Here is a 24,109-nt window from a genome sequence, read left to right on the forward strand (position 1 = left end):
GCAGTTTCTCCTGGTGTCCTGGCCAATAATTCCCAAGATTACTTGGCTGTGCACCTCATGGCTGTTTGTGCAGCCTTGTTGGTACAAATAGGAACTGCTACATTCCAGTCCCCAGATGTTATTGATGATGCTTTGTGTATTTGTTAGACTTCAAACGCTTTCCATTATTACTCCTTGTTATGCTCCATATTTCTCTTTCCGCCTTTGAAATATGCATTTTCTTCACTTTGTTAATATTGTGAATATAAGTGGAATGGTGAATAACAGTTCAATTTTGACGAGTCAACTGCAAAACTATAAACACATTTCAATATAGTTGAAGCATGGTGAAGAAGATCTATTTCAAAGCTGCAAAAATGAGTGTAACGAAACAGATGCTGGAGTAATGCGGAATGTAAACTTGGACTGCAAGATATGTATTTTGGATAAGTTTATACCCTTTCAGATAAAAAGAAACTGGGGCACGATATGCTGTGCTATGTTAGGTCCTGTGCCTGAAATAGAATAGGGAAAAATCGACTCATATTACTTGCAGTACAAATACTGGAAACATTGTGATACTCCAACTTGTAATGTTGAACAGTGGAATTTTTTGATTTAATAAAAAGTGATTAAGGGAAATGGGCAAGAGAGACATCTTGGACATGCAATGATTAACATAAGAGTAATTGTACCAATTGTTCTAAGTGGAGCTTTAGTCTGACCCCACGTGTGGCATGGGTACATTTAAAGCCGGGGTATACGTGGTACAGAACACTGAAAGTACATTACGCTGCCAACCTGGCCTGGCTGGCTTCCTGTGCATTGTACCAGGCACATTAGGCTTCCTGGCATTTTGGGCTGTCCCAGCAAACAATGGGAGCACTTGCTGGCTTCCTGCATCCTGCATGCACATGGGAAGCGACACCAGTGGTGATCTGATAACCCAGAAGAGCCAATTTTTATTATTCAGTCAGTTATAATAACTGAGGTCTGATTTCATGGACTCAGACCATGTTATGAGGTCCGACTGAATCACATCACTGAACCTTCATGAAAATCTGCTTTTGAAAAAATAAGATAACCATTTTCACTTAAGCACGTTCAAAACATTGATTTACAGCTCTTATGTTTGCATCCCAAACAATTTACACTTCTTCATATTTCCAATTTTAAGAACACAAAGCTATTTTGTTTATTCCATACTTTGAGTGTGAACCATATTTCATACAAATATTTAGCCAAACTACTTGCTTTTCATTGGAATTCATTTTCATTTTGTAAAACGGTGGGTTTATGGCTCATCTTGTAAATGTAACTGAGCTAATAACGCTACGAAAGGCCTGAAGTTTTATTGAAACCATAACAGTAATTCAAACAGATGTGAACTAAATGGAACATTCCATGAAATCAAGGTCTCCTGGCTTTGTAATTAGAAGCACTGCCAATAAATCTGTATTTTGCATTTAAATTACATCTTGTGTTAGAGCAACAAAAACGAGTGATTTGTTTTCACAAACCTGGTTCTTTCAGAGTTCTGTTATTCAGACGGTTTATCATTCACAGTCAATAACAACTACTGCGACTTGCATTTATATAGATCCCTTCACGTGGGGAGTCAGTAACAATAGAAACAAGTGTCAGTGATCAATCAATCAGAACTCTGAAGGTGCCAGAGGGCTGGAGAGTGGCTAATGTTACTCCCCTACAAAAAGGGGCAGAAGAACAAACCTGGGAACTACAGGCCAGTCAGCCTAATGTCAGTAGTGGGGAAACTCCTGGAGACTATAATCCGGAACAGAATAAACATAAATGATCTGGACTTGGGTATAGCAAGTACCATTTCCAAGTTTGCGGACAAACTTGTTTTTGTTGCTCTAACACAAGATGTAATTTAAATGCAAATTAATTAGGTAATAATAATAATAATCCTTGAATTTGATATAGCGCTTTTCACGTCGGGAGGACGTCCCAAAGCGCTTCACAGAACACACTGTAAAGTGAATTGACTGTATATTTGTGTCCCACAAACAGTCGTAGATTGAAAATGACCAATTTATTATTGTTTTTTGGTTTTGGAGGGATTATTATTAGGCGTGTGGAGTAAGGAAACTTGCCCAAGGTTTCGCCCTGACTGGAATTGAACTCGGGTCTCTCGCTTCCAAAGCGAGTGCTCTAACCACTGAGCTACAGGACTCCACGGTAGGGTGGTAAATAGTGAGAAGGATAGCAGCCAACTGCAGGAAGACAAAGACAGAATGGTAAAATGGGAAGACACATGGCAGATGAGTTTCAATGTGGAAAAATGTGAGGTATTGCATTTTGGAAGAAAGAATGAGGGGAGGCAATATAGGCTGGTAATACAATCTTAAAGGGGGTAAAAGAACAGAGAGACCTGGAGGTGCAGGTAAATGAATCCTTGAAGGTGGCAGGACAGGTAGATAAAGCTGTAAAAAGGGCATATGGGATACCAGGCTTTATAAGTAGGAGCATAGAGTACAAGAGTCAGGAGGTTATGATTAACCTATATAAAACATTGGTTAGGCCTCAGTTAGAATGCTGCACCCAGTTTTGGGCGCCACACTATAGGAAGGATGTTAAGGCATTGGAAAGGGTGCAGAGGAGATTTACGAGGATGGTGCCAGGAATGAGGGACCTTGAATATGAGGAAAGGCTAGAGAGGCCGGGATTATTCTCATTGGAGCAGAGAAGGTTACGAGGAGACCTAATAGAGGTCTTCAAAATCATGAAGGGATTTGATAGGTTAGAAAGGGAATAACTGTTTCCACTGGTGGGTGTGCCGGTGACTCGAGGTCACAGATTTAAAATAGTCTCTAAAAGAAGCAGAGGGGAGGTGAGAAGACATTTTTTCACGTAGCGAGTTGTTCGAATCTGGAACGCATTGCCTGAAAGGGTGGTCGAGGCCGATTCAATAACTACTTTTAAAAACATGGTGGATGGGTATTTGAGGAGGACGGGTTTGCAGGATTATGGGGAAAGGGCTGGGGAGTGGGATTGCCATTACATTGCTCTTTTCAAAGAGCAGGCACAGACTCGATGGGCCGAATGGCCTCTTTTTGTGCTGTACGATTCTATGAAAAGAATCTTGGATGGCAAATATTGAGTGAATCAAGAGGTTCCATTCTTGTACATCTCTAACGATTTGGTTTGCAAAGTAATTGATGCCATTATTAACACCAGCACTTCCAGCTAAACAAGTCTCCAGTGAATTTTATTGTGAATGTTAAATCGGAATTGAGTAACAAATGTTTTGAACGAATGAAGTGCTGTGTTTATACTGGCAAGAGAAAAACCTCGAAAACTCTTGGCAGGATGGCAATATGGAGTAGGAAGCCCAATCTTTAGTTCCCGTTCCTCGTTATAATAAAACAAATCCTTGCATTTGATATAGCGCTTTTCACGTCTTCTAGACGTCTCGAAGCTCTGAGTGGAAACCTCCCCAACCTCTCCACAAACTTTCTCACCCAATGTTGATGTACTGTGAGCAAGTGAGCAAGTGCAGCACGCCAGACTTGGCCATTTGTTTTTTCATCTTTCATCAGAGCCAGTTGATTGAGTGGTTGTTTAATAATTTTTTGTCAGCTGGGTTTCTAACAGATGTGGAACACACCACCATGCTCAAGAGTCTCCAAACCAAACTACTACAAGTTCTACATATGTGTGGTTTCCATTTTTCTGGTACGGAGTGCGCATTCTCTCCCCAGAAGAATATAACCTATTTTAGAGAGTTTAGGCACAGGTAGGCAAGAGCCAAGGTTTGGGTGACCTCAAGATTGTGTGTTGGGGCACCGCTGGATCGAACAGCAACAGCTTTCCTCAGCTTGTCCATCTTGGACCTCCTTACACATTAGGGCTGTGCCTTGCAGGGTTAACAGGAAAGGAGTGGAAAGAATCCCAACTCCCAGTGAATTGTCTGCTCATCCACGTCCTGCTGACAAGCCAGGCTGGCGAGCCCATCAACAGCAGTGCTTTGGCGTGCTTCTGCAATAACACTAAAAACGAACGGCTTGAGAGCTCCAAACATGGCTTGGGGAGTGCTATTTGTACCTGCTGTGTTTGAGATTGAACCGTTTCAAACGAGATGTCGCTGTCTGAGCCCTGACGTTCTGCCCCCTATTTGTACAATCCCAACCCCCAGCTCGGGTCCAAGTCCTGACTGTCCAGCGCCTTGGGAAGTCCTCCGACGTGAAAGGCGCTACACAAATGTAATTTTGTATTTTTTTTTGTACAGCAGAGCACTGCCAAAAATCACAGTGCCTGCAACTGTACAGGATTGATGCAGCAATCCATCAGCGCTCAAGTAAATTAACACCTTCCTTCTTGAGAATATGAGGCTAGAAAATGTAAAAGCAGCTTTAAACACTTTTCAGCGGATGTCATAGTGGCTTTTCAAAACAAAACATGTACTTCTAAATGAAAGGAATTTAAATATTTAATAAGAAAATAATAATACTCCTTGCATTTGATATAGCGCTTTTCATGTCCGAAGGGAATCTCAAAACACTTTACAGGCTTTACTGTACAGTGTAGTGACTATATTTTGTAGGCTTAATTGATTCAAAAATTGAGATTGTCAGGTCACAGCAAACACTCAATCTAATCCTGAAGAGACTCAATCAAGTCTGTGGTGTTTTAAAACTAAAAATACCTCATGTCTTGGACTCAAACGGTAATAACTAAATTATGGGCCAGGGAGACCACAGATTTCACCTCTGCTCGACAGATCATGCCAATGGAAAACAATTATTTAAAGGGGGAAAATAAGACGATCATTGCTCCACACTGTGCAAATTTGCAATTAAAATCAACTCGCCTGAGATTAACTTGATGAGATAATACGGTAACTTCAGTCAGGAGAACCCAGTTGAGTGTGTGTGTTGGGGAGGGGGGTTTGCACTGCCACCCAGTGGCCACCTGGTATTTTAACACCAAACATCGTAAATTCCATTTCAAAACCAACACTGACCATAATCATAGATTCATAGAATGTTATGGCACAGAAGGAGGCCATTCGGCCCATCGAGTCTGTGCCGGCTCTTTGACAGAGCAAGTCACTTTCACTAACCCCAATCACCAGCTTTCTCCCCATAACCCCGCAAACCCGTCTTCCCCAGATACCTATCCAGTTCTCTCTTAAACGCTGTTATCGAATCGGACTTCACTACCCTTTCAGGCAGATCATTCCAAATTCGAACAACTCACTGAGTGAAAACATTTCTTCTAACCTCCCCTCTGCTTCTTTTGGTAGATATCTTAAGACTGTGACCACGAGTCACAGACACACCTACCAGCGGAAACAGCTTTTCCCTATCTCGCCTGTCGAAACCTTTCATAATAATAATCCTTGCATTTCATAAAGCATTGGGAGCATGTCTCAACTTGCTTCGCCTTACGAGTACATCCCAAAGCACTTCATAGGCCAAACTGTGATGTGGAGTGACTGTGTTTTGTGGGTGAACTTGAAGTGTTGAAACTCTGCAAAACTTACCCCAATGTGTTTTAGTTTTAAAAAACCAAAGACTGCTTTTGTTGCTTAAAAAAAATCTATCCTGTTTGGAATACAAAAAGATGGGTTTTAAATTTTCACCTTTTTTTGTTTTAATCCAAATGGGTTAAATAATAGCACTGCTATTTACATGTTAATTCAGAATTAAGTTATTTAAGATAGTTGTCAAAAGAAGCAGAGGGGAGATGAGGAGACATTTTTGATAGCAGATTCGATAACAACTTTTAAGAGACTAGATAATTATTTGGGAAGGACAAATTTGCAGGACTATGGGGAGAGAGCTGGGGAGTGGGATTGATTTGGGGAGCTCTTTTCAAAGAGCCGGCACAGAAGGGCCTCCTTCTGTGCTGTATAATTCTATGATTCTAAATTACCCTATTGTGTCTCTTATAGCTAACCTGGCAGCCCGTTAGCCTGAGAGAGAGCACAACGTGATAAATATTCATTTTTTAATAGACATGCTTCACCGTACAAAATACATAAAGAGTGCAAATCCCTGTACAGTTCAACACGTCTCGTTGGTTGATAACAGCAGGAGTGATTGTGGTTCTGGAGAAGTCTGTCCCACGCTTCGTAGAGGAAGCTTGAGAGTCAGTGGGAAGCAGAAAAAGGAAAATAAATAGATATCAAAGAGGAAAGTTTCGCTCAAATAAAATATGTTTGTAATTCACTAAGATGGGACAGTTGCAGAGCAAAGTTTGCCATTCGGGGAAAAAAAAATATTCTGAAAATATTGCCTTGAAGTATTAACAATTGAAAAATGCTTATTGAATATGTATTTTTGCATGATTGCCATTACAAGTAGTTTGCTCCATCTTCATTCTACGTTTGCCGATAGAAAATATACAGTACTTACATAATACTATTAAAAACTACACTTTACAGTGAATCCTGCAAAGTGCATTAAGATGCCTTTCCGATGTGAAAGAGGCTTTATCAAATGCAAGGATTATTATTATTACCTCCCATTTAGCTCTTCAGATCAATGAAATAGCAGTAGCGATTTCCTTCTTTTGTAAATAAGCAGAGGAACTCTCATTTCACATAGAATAAAGCAAAAAACATACAGCTCCCTTATCCCTCCCCGTGTAAAAAAAATATAACATTTGAACACTAAGAGTCTTCAGGGTACATTGACTAATACATTAATAACAGTTACATTTCTAACCCAAGGAAATTCAAGCACCATTGGAAAGTGGTGTAACGTTGTCTCACATCCAAGCTAAATATTTTTGCATCTGGAAACATTTATGTATCTTCAAGCACCACAGTCTTTTTGCAAGGAATTTTATAATCCACCACAATTCCTGTAATGTTAAACTGGATCTTCTGCAAAGTAGGTCATAATGGTCAGGAGACGGTGACAATTTTGAGAGAATAACTGTAAAAATGTTTTTAATCTTACAAAGTAACCACAATACATAATAATACTTCCTCGAAACAATGTTTTTCCCCCTAAGAATTGCTTTATGACATTGGTTGAGCACAGTTAAAAATGGATCACCTATAATTAAACAAAGTGCCTAACTTTAAAATAATAATCCTTGCATATAGCACCTTATCACGACTTCAAGACATCTCAAAACGCTTCACAGGAAATACTGTAAAGTGAATTGATTGTGTAGAAATGCGGCAGCCAATTGCGCACAGCAACGTCCCACAAACAGTCGTGAATTGACTGAACAATTTATTACTTTTTATCACAATGCCGAAACAGTAACTTAAAATAGGTTTTGAATGCTGAATTCATGTTTGATCAGTTGTTATCCATCTTTCTGTCTAGATACTTTGTACCAAAACATTTCATCCACCTTTAATGAAAATAATTTGCGGAAGGAGGACACAGATCTAGAATTGTCATTACAGTACACTGACGTGCATCAATTCAAAACCGCCTTCTGCAGGCTGCTTTCTCAAGTGGCACTAAAACGTGAATCCATGCAAAATCTCACGCGAGAACTGTTTTTCAGTGCACTTTCAGTCATGTCTACCAGCAAAATAATCAGCGGATTAGCAAAGGTTACAGTACTTCAAAGAGTATTTAGATTTACAAAGTGTACGTAAAGTGTTTTGACATCTGTTCATCAAACTGCGGTTTCACTGACCTCCTCCTCCATCCCCCAAAAAACTAATATTTCACTGATTCTAAAAATAAATACAATGACCTTCTATTTCTGCCCCAGAACAAAGCTATGCTGAATACAGGGAAAGTAACTGAATACTTGTTCTATCGTTTTCTCTCTCTTGTAAACAACATGAACATGACCTTTAGACAAACAAGAGATAAAATGCCTCCAAGTATTTTTGTACCCCATAAATATCCTTTCCATAAATATTATAATGGAATATGGAAGTTGTTTAAAAAAGACCATCAGTGACTCTCTGAAATCCATAATTCTGAATAAAATGATTCCCCTGAGCAACAGGAACAGAAAATAAAGTGCAATTAGAAAAGGCACATTAGAATTTTATACTTTATTTAACATATCAGCAAATTATATTCTATTAATTCTGGAGCTATCGCATACTTTTTCCTCTTGACAGAAAATGTTAAAATTATATTTGGCCGGATTCATCTTTTTCTAACCCTGGCAGTAATATCCTCTGACATTCACATCAGTGTAATCAGTGACTGAAAGGGCAGAATAGAGTGATGAAGGAGGGGCAAATGCAGATTTAGTGAAATTACCAATTTTTCCATAAATATCTTGAAAAAGGGCTATCAAGCTAAGGTTAATGTTACAATTAAAATTTTCCTCACCGCCCAAAAACACATACCATTCGACACAACCTCCCATTTTCGATCAATGGTCTTAAACCTAGTTCCAAAGCCTTTGAAATGCACATGCTGAAATATGCTTTCTGGCATTAAAGATTATTGGTAACAAGCCAAAGAGAAGCTCAAGAACATAGCAGCTTAAACTTGTATATCACATTATCAGGTGTATACTCAAAATGGTCAATACCCTGATAAGATGTTCAATACATATTTACACGATTTACTGTGAAGTGTACTGACTGTACATTGTAAGTGAATTAAATCACTCAATAAAATTGAGCTAGTGCGGCACAGACTAAGTTTCACCAATTAACGTACGTATAGTAATCGGTGAAATAACTCTACAGAACTGCTTTGACACGTATTGAAGATCACAGCAATAAAACAGAAAGAGACAAAGGAGAAGGATTAATAAAACTCTTGAAACAGGTCGAGCTTTCACTTGATCTTTCAGGGACTGTGAGCTTATAACTTGGAGGAGTACGCTGTTGTCAGGGCATTTAGTGAGGGAGCCACAAACAATGTGCAATGTCCAAGGTCATGGTAAAAACAGACAGCATTGTGGCTGAGGGAACTGGTGAGCTTGTCAGTCCGAGAACTGTTTTTTTGTAGAAGCCAATAATACATTTCTTACAACAGTGACAAAAGAAAGACACTCAGTTGTTACAGAATGAGGTTCATAACAAGATAGAAGTTTAGAAGTAAGAGTCCCCATACTATGCACAAACTGGCTGTGGTCCAAACATGCTTTCCTGGTTCCCAGAACAGTTCCTTATGAATGTGAACAACAAGCCAATAAAAACTCCCAAACATACAGTTTTAATAACTAGCAATAACAACAATTCTCTTTCATTACAACAATAAAGTTAAAATTGCTGCATAATTGACTGTAGAAATTGGAAAGTAAAATTAATATTGACTCCTGGAAGTTGTCTGTTGTCTTTTGGGAATACGTACGACAGGTTTATTAACTGTTCTGCGCTGGGGAGAATTAACCTCTGCTAGTATGCTGCTGAAATGAGAACATTCTTACACAATTTTTTTAGCGCTTTTTCTAAAAAAAATGTGTTCTACTTTACCGTATACACCCTACAGGATTCATCTGAAAGGCTACAGTGGGACAGCAGGCAAGATAAGCAGCATCAGCCAACTAGGAAATGATTTTAGTACAAAGGATTCAGACAACGACAAATGTATTTGCAGATGCTCACAAATGACATCAGGAGGTAAGAGAGGAAATGCATTACATTTTACCTTTGGTTTTCTAGAGGCAACACACTGGATATCACTGAACTCCCTAACTTTCTGACCTGCTTTCTCCCCAGTCCACTACCTCTGCTCGGCTGGCTCTGGCCTCCTGCTTATCCATTGTCCCCTCCCTTCCACCATTGGCGGACATACTATCAGCCGTGATGCACCGAAGCTTTGGAACTCACTCCCTCAATACCTCTGCCTTGCCCCCATGTTCTCCCTCTTTTAGATGACAATAATAATAATCTTTGCCTTTGGTACAGCACCTGATCAGGTTTTCGAGATGTCTCAAAGCTCTTCACAGAAGATACTGTAAAGTGAATTGACTGTACAAACAGTCGTGGATTGACTGACCAATTTATGATGACTGAAGACCTTCCTCTTTGACCATTCTTACTGTCACCTCCTTCCTTCCCCCGGCTTGATGTTAGGCTCCGCCACCGTTAAGCGCTCCGAGATGCTGCCCCTCGTAAAGGCCGCTATATAAACACAAGTTGCTTTTATGTCTGCGCAGTGCTGATGATAAGCAAGGATGCAGTGAAGGATTGAAGCCTTTTTACACACAATCTAAAATGTTTTTCATTTGTTGTGCAGTTCTAATCTTGTTATTGTCTGTGCAAGGTTTTGTGCAATTCTGTATTTGTTTCTATACACTTTTCTCGTGTGTACAGAAAGAGACAAAAACCATTTGAGACATGCATATGTCTATATTTCCTTTACTTTTCCTATGATTAACAAGGTAATTTTGAAGAAAATCTAGTTCTGTGCACACAATGAGGTCACAAAAAATATTTGTTTGCGAACCGCTGATCTAGGCTGACATACCAATGCAGTGCTGGGGATGTTCTGCATTGGCGTCCTTCAGATGAGATGTTAAACAAGGGCCCCATCTCCCTGTTCCTACACAGACTTAATTAGTAAAAGCTATTTATGGCTTAAATTTGGCAGAATGCAAAGATTTTCACAGCAGGATAAATAAGATGATGAATTATTGTCATATGCCTATAATAATCTACGCAGATGCATTATTTTTTCTCTGTGAGAAAACCAAGGGAGCCATAGAAAAATGTGGTTATCAGTTTTCCACACGCATCAAAATTCTTTCGAAACCTCATTTGCAAATGTACAAGTCACAATTTCTAATTAAAAAAAAGTGAATGTGAGAAAATTTATGGATTCTTTGACCGTTCCTATAGAAAATGCCATAAATCACTTCAAAGAATGAAAAATACATGAATACTTATCAGGGGAAATGCACATATGGAGATCTTGCTGCAGTTCTGTTACATAAATTGGTAGCAATTAAACAAAGTTGCATAACATGAGCTTCATAAGGTTTACCTTTCCAACTGAAGGTGGGAATTGATCGTATGATATGCAACTCTTCATCATATTAAAGCTAAATTGATTTGAACCAAACGTACGGAGGAACAAATTAACCCACGTGTTTGTCCTATCTGGTCAAATTCTTATGTCTCACACATCACAATTTTAAGTGATGTAATAAATAATAATCCTTGCAATTTATTATTATTAAATGATGTACAGATAAAACAAATTAAATTCAATAGGATTTTCAGAAAAATTATTCATCGAGTTCAAGATCCTTGTCCTCACCTTTAAATCAAACCCACTTGCTCCCTTTTGACAAACCCACTTGCTCCTTTTGCTCAGTGGGCACCATCATTTTCACATACCCCACCCCTACCTGCCCCACTGTCGATGGTCGGGCTGACAGCTTAGCTGCCTCACTCTCTGGAACTCCATCTGAAGTCCCTTCAACTTGCCCCTTCCCTCGCTTCCTTCAAGGTCCTTCTTAGGACCGCCCTTTTGATCGCTTTTGTATCGTCTTTTGTATTGAGGCACTCCATCAAATGCAAGCAGTTTACTCTACATTATTCTGTGAGCTGCATTTCAACTGATTTCTAGAGGAAAAAGTAGCACCTGCTGGACATGTCTGTCATTTACTCTAATTTGATCTTGCTTCTTGTTTCATTTACCCGCAGGATGGTGGTTTGATGCGTGCGGTCCATCCAACCTGAATGGTCTGTACTATTCATTGGGACAGAATACAAACAGATTCAATGGCATCAAATGGTACTACTGGAAAGGGTCAGGATACTCTCTTAAAGGCTCTACCATGATGATCAGACCTGCAGATTTCTGATCACAGATTATCAAACATGGATTGTTTTCGTCAGCCTTTTTGATATATAAAGACATTTTTTCAGCAAATCCATAAAGTTACAATTACTATTATATTTATAAAGTTGACTAACATATAAACAATGCATTAGTATTTTAAGGTGTCAGTTTAAAAGGAAGAAAAGCTGATTTAATGTTGGGAACCAATGAACAAGCTTGTAAATTACTGAAATGTGCTTTGCATCCATTTTTAATCATAGTCCACTCACATTTGGAGAAGCTTCTTTGATCAGTAGACCAACACTGGCAATACTAAAATGTTGAATCCCTTGAAGAATAGGTTCTTTGTTTTAACTTAAAGGAATTGCTAATTATGGTCATCTGGGGAATGTAGACTTTCATAGTTTGTGAATGCGTAATGTAAACTTGAGCAGTGCCCATCACTTTGATTTCAGGAGACTATTCTTCAGCCAATCATCGATCTTCAAAGGAAAAGAAAAACTGGAACTGTGAATGATTATGATGTAACACTATTAAAAAGTACCACACACTGTAAAAAGAAAATGTAATATTTACTTCAAAATAACACTATGTTGTATCTGAGCTTTTGCGATCTTGCAACCCAGCTTTCCTCTCACAGAACACGCTGCATCGCATAACGAATACTACACAAAGTTGATAGAACTTGGGTTTGATAACTTAAGTACAGCAGAACCATGTTTCATTGTAACGTGAGTTCAGTTGGGATATAGTTACCCAACTTACTTACCCCAAAATAATAATCCTTACATTTGATATAGAGCTTCATCACGTCGGGCGTTGAGTCGTCTCAAAGCGCTTCACAGAATATACTGTAAAGTGGATTGACTGTGTATTTTTGTGGGTGAAACCCGGCAGTCAATTCTGTGCAGCAAAATCCTAAAATGCAGGCGTCAGTCCATCAAACCAAACTGCCAATGGAGCTGGCTGTCTTTCTGTGCACGTTCACAATGAATGGGAAAGCACCGACTGGTAATATGCCCAGTTATAGCATTGGTTGGGATTTTATGGACCCCCCTAACTACCTGTGTTATAGCAGGGCTCCAATCTTTGGGAAATTGTAAACAATACCTGCCACTTATCAACACTGATCTGAATCTTGGATGACCTATTGTAGGTTTGAGTTTCCTAAATCATTAGAAGAAGTTTAGCCTTCAAACGCAATTAGGATTTACTGTCACCACAGAAATAAGAACTAAACCCAAAGGATATAGTTCTTATGCCATCTTAAGTCATAAATGATGCCATTTTGATCTGGTGATCTCCCCACATTCCTCTGAATTTAAGACTTTGCTGTGAGCTGAATCCTGAGTTTTTTGACTGGAGGAGATATCAAATATCTTCAATGGAAACTCGAGCGATGCAGCATAAAAATGTATGTTTAAGAGCTATGGAGAGAAAAATCAGTGCTTTGATTAGGCTTTGTAGTTGTGGGCTAAACTTTCTTCAAAGAAAGAAACTATACCTATTGCAACATTCCTCCTTATTTATTCAATTTGCAGATACAATTAGGATTATCATCACTGCACTAAAGAGAACGGTGGTGGGCCTCCAAAAGCTTCAACGTTCAGACCAACTTGAACATTGTGTTAAAGAGCTCGTCATCTTGCATGGTCAGATCAAAGCAACGACGCTTGGTAAAATCCAAGTTGAACTAGGTAGTTGCTTTGCCGATTGAATCAAAAGAAACTAAGCCTAAACTTTGTTTAACAACAACAAATGAAATTTATATAGTAATAAATTTAAGTGATAGGAAACAAACTGTTGCCTGATTGTGTGAGCATTCTTGGTTTGTCTGTATTGAAAACTGAAGTTCTACAATTATAGTTCCCTCCAATGGAAGATATGTACGCATATAAGATTAGCACTACAGGTGATCTATGAGGAACAACCAAATAAACAAGGGCTCTTCAGCCTTGAAAAGAGACATCTTAGACTCTGTAGAATCATTTTAAGAGTCTAATAAGTGTTGAAATGTAAATCCAGAAAAGTATTTTCAGTTATACTAAGTCAGCAGGACAAGAGGGCAGGTAAAGATAAATGCTATAAAGGACAATATTAGGACAGATACTAGCAAGCTTTTGTAAAATTAAATTAGTGCATTCCAAGGTTCATTGATGTGCCAGAAAGACAGGTTAAATGTCACCAGTGCCTGAAGTACTGATAATATACTTGTCTCAGCAATTGGATCCTTGAGGCCACAACAGAAAATAGGCACAGCTTTGTTCTCCCTTCACCAGGTGCATCATACATGGCATAAACTCAATCCCCAACTCCTGTCTTACATGCTCTTCCCTGATGGGCTGAATAGCCTCCTCCTGTTCTGCAATGTTTATAAAGGCGTGTGTGTACTTTTCTTGTAAATAAAACATGTATAATAACTTCAGGCTTGCGTTTCACTTGGATTCCTCCCAAAGCATTGTAGGATGAAGCACACCACAATTTTATTTACGTTATGATCAAAATAGAAGTCCAGTTTACCGAGCTGCAGGCCTGAGCTGGATATGACTGACCTAACGTACAATGCTTCAAATCATCATCAACGTCAGAATTACCAGATCTATTAAAAAAAAATCTTCTCATTTTTAGAACTGCTTAACTAAAAGGTCTCATAAGATTTTGTTTCTGTATGATGAAATTGAAATTGTGTTAATTGTCATCAGGGATAATTAATAATAATAATCCTTGCATTTGATATAACTCCTTCTCACGTCTTTGAGACATCCTAAAGTGCTTCTGCACTGCCATGTCATAGGTTCCAATTTTTACCTTAGTCTTGTTTCAAAAACACAGGGTCAAAAGCATGGAGGTAGTGCTGAGTCTCTGCAAGACGTGGGTGTGGATGGAACTGGAATGTTTGCTGTTCTGAACGCTTCATTATTGAAGACACATCAGAGCAATGCCAGAATCCATGTTAAACATTAACTAGGATGATTTCAGGGTTGAGAAAATATATTTATGAAAGACATACTTAAAAAATTGGATCCCATAAATGTGACCAAAACTCAGTAGAAGCATAAAAGGGGTGGGTAGATTTTTTCTGACAGTGAAGATTAAAGCTATTAAACTAATAATAATCCTTACATTTAATATAACGCCTTTCGCGTCAGGAAGACATCTCAAAGCACTTTACAGGATATGCTGTTAAAGTGTGTGTTTTGTGCGTAAATGCGGCACAACAATGTCCCACAGCCATGAAGTCAATGACCAAGTTTATTTTATTTGGTCATATATGGGTGTGTGGAGAGCAGGGGAGCTGTGTTGGAGTCAGTACCTGAAGTGGGGAATCCTGAAATATCCAGGTTTCTCAGTAATCCAAAAAGTACTTTACTGTGCTGTGCGCAAGACCCTTAATATACTGTAATAATGTGGACAATATTTTTCTAACCTTGAGAGAATTCAATTCAAATCAAAAAAGGAGGCAGACAAGTCAGTGCAAACAAGCCCAGTCCAATGTAGTGCTGGGTAACCACAATTTGTCATTATAAAGAAGGACCTTATGTAGATTTAGATTTTATGCTTAATTGCTGAACATAAACATTGGTGCAAATAGTAACGTCATAAGGAATTTCAGTTAATACACTGCCGAAGATCAAACAACTAATCTTAAGTATTTTACCCATCTGCAAACAATTGCTTAAAACACTACTCCTGTCAACGCTTTCGACAAAGCCCATTAATATTCCAGATTAATGTTGCACAGAAATAGCACATTAAATTTAGCAAATGAAGGGGCTGTCAACAGATAATAAAGGAACTTGACTTACAGCAGCTGCAGGAAACTTGTCTGAAAGTTCATATTGTTCTTCAGGAACCCAGCACCCATGCTCTAGGGACCAAAGAATCTAGAAAAGATCAGACAGGTTCACTAAACACAGTCAACTGAAAATAATAATAAAGATTAATATAATGGAATATGCAAGTTCCACGAGTAGAAATTAGAATATCTCAAGGATTCAAAAAGTTGCGCAAAATAGTATTCCCAGTTCCTTTCCTGGAAAGTTATGGCTTGCATTTATATAGTGATCTTCACAAGGGGTAGCATGAATTAAACAACTGAGCATTTTCAATATTAACACTCAAATGTTGTGCTTTGTGTAGTTATCCTTAAGTGATCCTGAAACAAGGAATTATGTAATTTTTGTTTTCACAAAAGGAGTTAGGATGCACGTATTGATGTAAACTGAGGGGCTCTGTGATTTAGCTCTAAATTTAGTTACACATCCATGTTTTTTCAGTGTAAAAGGCACTGTTGAAATACTGCACGCTTTCAAAATTGTTATCACAGCAACTTTACTCAGGGAGTCCTTATGTTTTCATTGTGAATGAAAACGTTGCCACTTATTCAGCAGCCGTCTCTGAATGTGCTGTAGCTTCAAGCTCTCAACTCCCAAGACAGCGTTTTCTTGCTATGATATGGGTATCTACTCTGCACCATATGCAACCACACATGTACAGAGGAAATTACAGGTCCACTTCATGATATAATTCACCATTGAAAACGATTGAATAGAAGATAAATGAACTGCGTATGCACCAGTCAGTGCATGTGCAGAACAAATCTAATTTTGCATGTGTGCGAAGGGTATACCTGTGAAGCTTCAAGCAGGTGAACAAGGTAAATGAACATTTTTATAGTGCTTCAGCGACTCCTCACCTCCGCCCTGACCCCACTCCTGCTCCGAACCCCACTCCCGCCCCTTGACCCCCGCCCCACCCAACTCCACCCCTGCCCTGAACCTGCCCCAACCCCGCCCCCACCTCGTGGGATTGAATTGGATAGCTCCTTTCAAAGTGCCGGCACAGATGCAATGGGCCGAATGGCCTCCTTCTGTTCTGTATGATTCTATGATATACATACAGGAGGTTTAGTGATGCTACACGTCAATTGTAAGATTAGAAAACTAAGTGGAGGAAATGTATATTTTTGACATTTGATTTTCTAGTTCTTTGAAATCAATGTACCTTAAATTTTTAACAAAATCTGTATTTGCTACAGTATAACGAGCTATAATAAAGCAATGTAATAGTTTACATATGGGAAACAAATCTGAAACTTTCACTGGCATATATTTGCTTACTTATTTGTGTTTCGTAAATATTAAAATAATTTTTCTTTTAAATTAACAATACTGCTGGGTTTACTGGATTTATCACAGGTTCTTGCAGGCACAAATGTAAAATATCAGTTTCACTTTGATGCACAATTGTGCTCAGATTTTTGTAGAGCGTGCTCAATATTTTTTAAATAAAAAGCACTTAAAGGGGAAAATATCCAGAGTGATCTGTGGCAGGCACTGCACAGCTGAATAAGCTGTATTAAGGAAATGTAGAGCAACAAAATTGCAGAACCCCTACAGGACCCATAAAATGCAATAATAACATGCTGGAAGTGTTTTTGTTGGCTGCTGGCAATCTATTATCTACCCCACACTTCATGTGAACTAAGTAAATCTACAGGAAAAAAAAGGGAAACTAAACCGATGAGTCTCCAAACAAATCTTTTCATCATCTTGGGCCTTCTAGAGCAGTAAAATACTTTGTAACTTATTCAATTTCCTCATCCAAACAGTAGTCCCCTTTATCTACCCTCAGAATATATAATATTAGCATTAAAATTAAACAATCTAAAGAAATTCCTTGATCCGGAGTTCGTAAGGATTGCTCGATTTCGTTAAGAGCTATACACATACCTCACATGCACATGAATAAACAGTGACTTGGAACAATGCATAAATTGTACAGGACCCCATCTGTTGCTCTGTTTGGTGGATTTGTGTTTAGTCTACTTCTGTGCTTCATTTCAGTTACCAGAAGGTCAAGAAACAGGCTGAGTTGTTAAGATGATGTAGAGATTGCCATTTTATGTTTTTTTTGTATTCCTCAAATACAACATTTACAATGTGCTTTTGTTTTACAATTTTGTAATCCTTAAGATTACATTACAATATAAGTTTACAATTTATTTAGCGACTTTCGTGTTGGGAGGATGACTCAAGGCGCTTAACGATCCTTGCTTGGCACCCACCCCGGGGTGGGAGCTGAAAGAGTGGGAAGGCAAACGAGTGAGCAAGTCAGAGGGACTCAGGGATAGACTCTGAGTTAAAGATTACAATAATGTGCCGTGCAAGAGCAGAATGATTACTAGATTTCTTTCTAAAATTGTACTATGTTTAAAACCATGCCACCTTTTGCCAACTTCAGTACCCGCTGTCAAATGACATATTTCCTCTGGAATTATGGTGCAGATCTTTTAGCACACAAATCAACTGTTGTGTATTATATCTTCTAGTTAAGGTTAATTAATGATTAATCTGTAATAGTTTGTACGTTTAATTTGGAAGTGGAGATGGGCAGGGCTTGTAACTAATTAACAATAATCTGTGCATTTGATAATATGGAAATGTCATGGAAATGTCTCAAAGTTCTTCACAGTGTTTTCTTTTGTTTGGTCTGACTCCCGTCACCAAATTTAAGTGTATTCTCAAAGAGCTTCACAGAATATACTGTAAATTGGATTGACTGTATATTGTGTGGGCATAATGTACTGGTCTTAGACGTAGAGGACAACTGTTTAAGAGCTGTACTGAAATAAAAAACTGGGCCCACCTTTTACACAATAACTCAAATAAAAGGCAATCAGTTTAGCATTATACAGGAACATAGGAATGCACAGGAGCCAAAGGCCATTGTGGTCCATCTAGCCATCTGTTTAAATTGAACCCTACAGGGGAGAGATTCCACACCGGCATAAATTTATTCTATTTAGAGCTTGGAGATTGTTGCAAATTGTTTAATTCGGTCTTAAGTTTTATTCACAAAATACAGGCAATTCACGTTACAGTATATTCTGTGAAGTGCTTTGAGACATCTCAATTACCTGATAAGGCGCTATATCAAATGCAAGGATTATTATTATTAATAACATTGAAACTGTGTTACCAAATAGAGTCCCGAAATTCCAAACTTTTTATTTGTTACAATTTCAAAGGTGCAGGAGTTTGGCAAATCTTAAATTTAGTCTTCATTTTGAAGGGGCTTTTATGCAGCTTTTGTGGGGGGGGGGGGGGTTAAGAATTGTATAAAATTAGCTCTGAAATTTATGGGAAAATAGTTCAAGCCTTACACAAGGTGGAATTCCAGGCCCAGTGTGCTAAATGTTGGGTGAAATTGGTTATTGAGAAAATTACACAATAGAGGCCAGGTGCAAGAAAGGGAATGAAAACTGTGTGTGTGCTTGCAGGAAGAGGGGGAGGGATGAGTGGAGGTGGTAACCTTGACTCTGCAGAGCAACCTGTTGAGAAGTTATGAAGTGAAGGGCTATGGGACCTAGCCCTTCACTTCATACTCCAGTTATACATACACTGCTTTAATCAGGCCTCATCTAGAGTACTGTTGACTTGCTGTGACGTAAGGGGGCTGTCCAGGCACTGAAGGCAGTGCAGAGGATAGCCATTAGGATGATGCCCATGGTTAAAGGAATGAGCTATGAGCACCGATTCGATAAGATGGGGCTATTCAGTCTTGAAAGGAGACTTAATCGTATCCAGTTACAGTATTTATTTGGTGTATAGAAAAGTTTGCAATATGAAGCTGTGGATTTAATCCCTTGGAGTATGTCATCTAGAACAAATCATACTCGACTCAACTTTCACTGTGGTCCTATGAAAACTCTCTCAGGCAGCCCAAGACCTTTCAACAGATTCTTTTTAATGTTACAGTATTGAAGGCATTTTGTTCAATGGGGTGCTTAGTAAAAAGAAAAAAACTCTGGCTTCCAATCTCATCACTGCACTGATGGGAGTGAAGTGGCCTTGCTCGCAGCCGTAAACACAGTATTAATGTTCATGTCACCAGTTTTTACTCTAATTCAAGATCTATGTTTATGTTTTACTGTTGAACACAGTTTGCTTCTGGAAAGATTCGATTTCATAAAGGCAGAAAAATTGGCTGTCAATAGAGGTGCTGCTGTTTCCATAACTCTCCTGGGGGAATATCAGTGTTAGTTGGTGAAGTGTGTCAGAAGACCATCTTTTCCTTTCGTTCATGTCTTGCATTTTAACAACAGTTCCTTTAGTAGCTCATTCTGTTGGCTGGATTAATGCTCAAAAAATGCATGAAAGTTTTTGTTATAAGTTTTTGTATAACATCCCTGGAACCACTGCATTTCACTGGGATTTTTCTATGCTCAAATAAAAATTAGTTTACACTTTTAGGTTGCAATCATTAATGTGACAAAAAAGCATTCATTCCGGCTTATGACAGAAATACACTTCATTTGGTTAACATCATTTTATGGCTTCCAATCGGTCTGGTATTTTATATTACATAATTCTGAGTTATAAACGCAATTTCTTAATAACAGCAGTATTTTCAGTGCCACTCTCTCATGAGTATTTGAAAATGAGTTTTCCAGAGACAGACTGTGAAATATCATAAAATTGATCAAAGAGGAAAAATAAGGAAAATCTAATGAACAATAATTCATACTTATGTAGTTCTGATTCATATCCATTGAGCTTCTAAAAGCAGAATGAAGACTTAAGATAGGGGTGGAAGACTGAGGAAGGTTGGGGGTGGGCGGTGGGGTGGAGGAAAGGGAAGAGATGACCGAAAGTGTAGTTGAAAGGATAGATGGGCTGCAAAGGTGGGGATGAAGTGGGTGAGACAGAGGGACTTCAGTATGAAGTTCTAGAAAGCAGGTGCAGAATGGTTAATGGTGTTCAGGTTATCAGCAGTTATCCAACTTTAAAATTAAACAAACACTACTTCTAGGAAGCGTACCAGCTGGGTAGTTATTCGTCTATGAAAAGAGACTGCATCACAGTGTGCATCATAGACAGACCAGAATTCACCTTGATTGAAGGGTTTTAGGTATGATGAGAGATTAACCATATCAGGATTATTTTCCTTCGAGCAGAGGAGCTTTAGGGATTATTAGATTGAGACATTTAAAATAATACAGCAAATTGACATGTTAGAGAATGGACGACTGTCCAATTTGGTGGAGGGACCTATTGTAGACTTACAAGCAGAATCAAGATAGCTCGAACTCAGGAACTGAGGAAACATTTCATGTAGAGGTTTGTGAAGATGTGGAATGGTCTGCCCTAGAAAACTGCAGAGGCTGAATGTTTGGGGACGTTTAAGAGAGAAACTCTAGATAGTTGAGTAGTAGAGGTATTGAGGGATTGGCGAAACAATGGGACTTTGGGATTAAAAGACCTGACAAGATCTAACAAACTAATGCAACAGACTTGATGCACACTTAACTGAATGTCCTCTTCCTGTTTTCCTACATTCCTAATAATTTGCAAATTGCAAACCAATTCAGTGGCCAAGATTTGGAAAGGAAGAGCACCAGTAGCTTGGATGCCCCATTGCAATAATTACACTTCTTGTGTTTCTTCGATCTGCCTCCAAGATGAACTTACCCAGTCAAAGGACAGAATCCAGCATCCCCGAGCGATTCCAAGCAGAATGTTAATGGTACGACATGGTTGTCCAGCTACTACATGGGTTGTTGTTTCACACACAACGTCTGAGAACAGAAATCCACCTAGCTGTCCCAGAATTTGAATTATAATCATTTGTTTCCTGTTCAAGAAAACGTGCAGAATTGAGCAACAAATAATTTTTTATACTACTTGCAGAATTTTCAGTTTAGCTTACAACAGTCGGACTCTATACGAATGATCACAAAGCAAACAGGATTACTGTAATTCCAAACATTAAAAACAACCACTTAATGTTCAGAAAGCACACTTAGCAAATATCATAGGAAGTTATACAATGCGGCACAGAGCACTACATTTTAAAAGAAACAGGGCTTCCCATTTGGTAAATACATCACTTGTGTGCAAAGTGATTTTGGATTGAGGTAATAATAATAATCGTTGCATTTGATATAGCGCCTTATCACGTCATTGAGACATCTGAAAGCATTTCACAGAAAATACTGTAAAGTGTATTTGTGGGGGGCAAACTGCGCACAGCCATCTCCACCTTCACCACCAACCCTTCTCAGCTCCTCCCACCCCCTTAGCTTCCCCCCCACCCCACCACTTGTCTCGGCTCCCTCCCCCCCACCACCTTCCAAAGCTGTGTGAAGTGCTTTGATGTGAAGACTGCTGTATAATTATAAATGGCACTGTACTGCATTGTTCTTAGAAAAGGTTTAGGGAATCAAAATGTAATAAAAGGAATCCAACACTTACTCTGAAGGCATGCTTGTCATGACCAGCGTTCGGGTTGGCTAAAGGAATTTTTTTTAAAAAAATTAAAAATTATACAGTCATCAAGAATAATTAAAATTCCATCAAGCATTTGGCAAGAAAAAGAATTACTGATTATTGTCCAATAGTAACATTTAATATTTATACATAGAAATATATTAAATTCAGTCAGGTACCTAACTTCATACCATAAATGCAAACAATTTCTATTATTGTCAATTTCTTTTTGACGTGATAAAAAAATCTACTGTAGATAACACATAAATCTAAAACTATAGTCTATTCATCAAGTACAGAAAGACACAGCACAGTTGCTCGTTCTCTGTTTAAGATGTACATTAGTTAGGCCATACTTGCCTAAACCCAAGCTCAGTGCAGAGGAAAGCAACATTATCCTGGTAATAATACAACAAAATTACATTTGTATAGCGACTTTCACATCGGGAGGACGCCCCAAGGCGCTAGACAGTCAGTGTTTCGGACCTGAGCTGGAGGTCGGGACTGGGGAGGGAAGCAGGGTTGTCGAAAGCACGGTCGAAAAGGAGGGTCTTGAAGGAGGCAAGGGAGGGGGTGAAGCAGAGGGCCTATGGGATGGAGTTCCAGAGGGTGGGGGCAGAGTGTCAGAAGGCCCGCCTGCCAATGGTGGGGCGGGCGAGGCGGGGGGACATGAAGCAGGCCGGAGCCCGCTGAGCAGAGGGAGCAGGCAGAGTGGTAGGGGCTTAGGAGATGGTAGAGGTAGGGGAGCAAGGCCATAGAGGGCTTTGAAGGTGAGGATCAGGATTTTGAGCTGTATCCTCTGAGTGATGAGAAGCCACTGGAGTCGGGCGAGAATGGAGGTGATAGAGTCACGGAGCCTGGTGCGGGAGAGGACAATAATCTTTGTATATAATAAATAATATTAATAAGGGATAACCAAGACATAAGATCAGAGTCCAGCCTTGAAAATGGAGATAACTTTATAGAGATATATATACATATATATACATATACACATATATTTACATACACACACATCTTCTATTTTATATATATTATATACTAATAAAACGATGATGTCTGCGCTTCAAGAAGGATCTCAATAACCGATTGACGTAGAGACATGATTTATACCTCAGCGGAAAGGTTTTGCATTTGGGAGTGACATGGGCATATTAGTTTTCGGGTATCTTCTATCGTTCATGAGTTATGACCTAAAATGTATTTCAGTTTTACGTTTTTCGCTGCAGTTACAGCAAAATAAAGAACACAGACAAGGCTAAGCCAAGGCAACAACAACAAAATTACATTTTTAAAGCACCTTTCAAGTTGGGAAGACGTCCCAGTGATTATAAATCATACATTTATATTTATCATTATAAAGATGCCTAAGCGAAAATCAAACCTTTCAAGGATAAGGAATAATGCTAGACCAAACAGAGACGGCCCATTAAATATATATATATATATATATATATATATATGGAGTCCTGTAGCTCAGTGGTTAGAGCACTCGCCTTGCAAGCGAGACACCTGGGTTCAATTCCAGGCAGGGTGAAACCTTGGGCAAGTTTCCTTACTCCACACGCCTAATAATACTCCCTCCAAAACAAAAAACAATAATAAATTGGTCACTTTCAATCCACAACTGTTTGTGGGACACTGCTGTGCGCAATTGTCTGCTGTGTTTCGCCCACAAATATGCAGTCAATTCACTTTACAGCATATTCTGTGAAGCGCTTTGAGACATCGAGAAGATGTGAAAGCGCTATAATAATAATCCTTGCATTTGATATAGCGCTTTTCACGTCGGGAGGACGTCCCAAAGCGCTTCACAGAACACACTGTAAAGTGAATTGACTGTATATTTGTGAGGGAAACGCGGCAGCCAATTGCGCACAGCAATGTCCCACAAACAGTCGTAGATTGAAAATGACCAATTGTATTATTGTTTTTGGAGGGATATTATTAGGTGTGTGGAGTAAGAAAACTTGCCCAAGGTTTCGCCCCCTGCCTGGAATTGAACTCAGGTGTCTTGCTTGCAAAGCGAGTGCTCTAACCACTGAGCTACAGGACTCCTCCGCTATATCAAATGTAAGCATTATTATTATTATTATTATATATGTATATAAAAAAATAAAATGCTGAATGGGATAAAGTAAACCCAGAATAATACTT

At 38.9% G+C, this 24,109-nt stretch overlaps 2 protein-coding genes across 2 annotated transcripts in view; one reads left to right on the plus strand and one right to left on the minus strand.

The window, feature by feature from the left end:
* angpt2a (angiopoietin 2a) overlaps positions 1–14,101 on the plus strand; it is a 60,828-nt gene extending 46,727 nt beyond the window's left edge. The window contains exons 8-9 of the mRNA XM_007894036.2: positions 9,381–9,511; positions 11,543–14,101. Coding sequence (XP_007892227.1) covers positions 9,381–9,511; positions 11,543–11,703 — 292 coding nt within the window. The 3' untranslated portion in view covers positions 11,704–14,101. The remainder of the gene's footprint in view (positions 1–9,380; positions 9,512–11,542) is intronic.
* mcph1 (microcephalin 1) overlaps positions 1–24,109 on the minus strand; it is a 165,611-nt gene that overhangs the window by 104,854 nt on the left and 36,648 nt on the right. The window contains exons 11-13 of the mRNA XM_007894037.2: positions 21,938–21,975; positions 21,155–21,317; positions 15,488–15,565 (exon numbers count right to left, since the gene is read on the minus strand). Coding sequence (XP_007892228.1) covers positions 15,488–15,565; positions 21,155–21,317; positions 21,938–21,975 — 279 coding nt within the window. The remainder of the gene's footprint in view (positions 1–15,487; positions 15,566–21,154; positions 21,318–21,937; positions 21,976–24,109) is intronic.

This window comes from Callorhinchus milii, unplaced genomic scaffold, assembly GCF_018977255.1.
Source record: "Callorhinchus milii isolate IMCB2004 unplaced genomic scaffold, IMCB_Cmil_1.0 Scaffold3, whole genome shotgun sequence".
NCBI lineage: Eukaryota > Metazoa > Chordata > Chondrichthyes > Chimaeriformes > Callorhinchidae > Callorhinchus > Callorhinchus milii.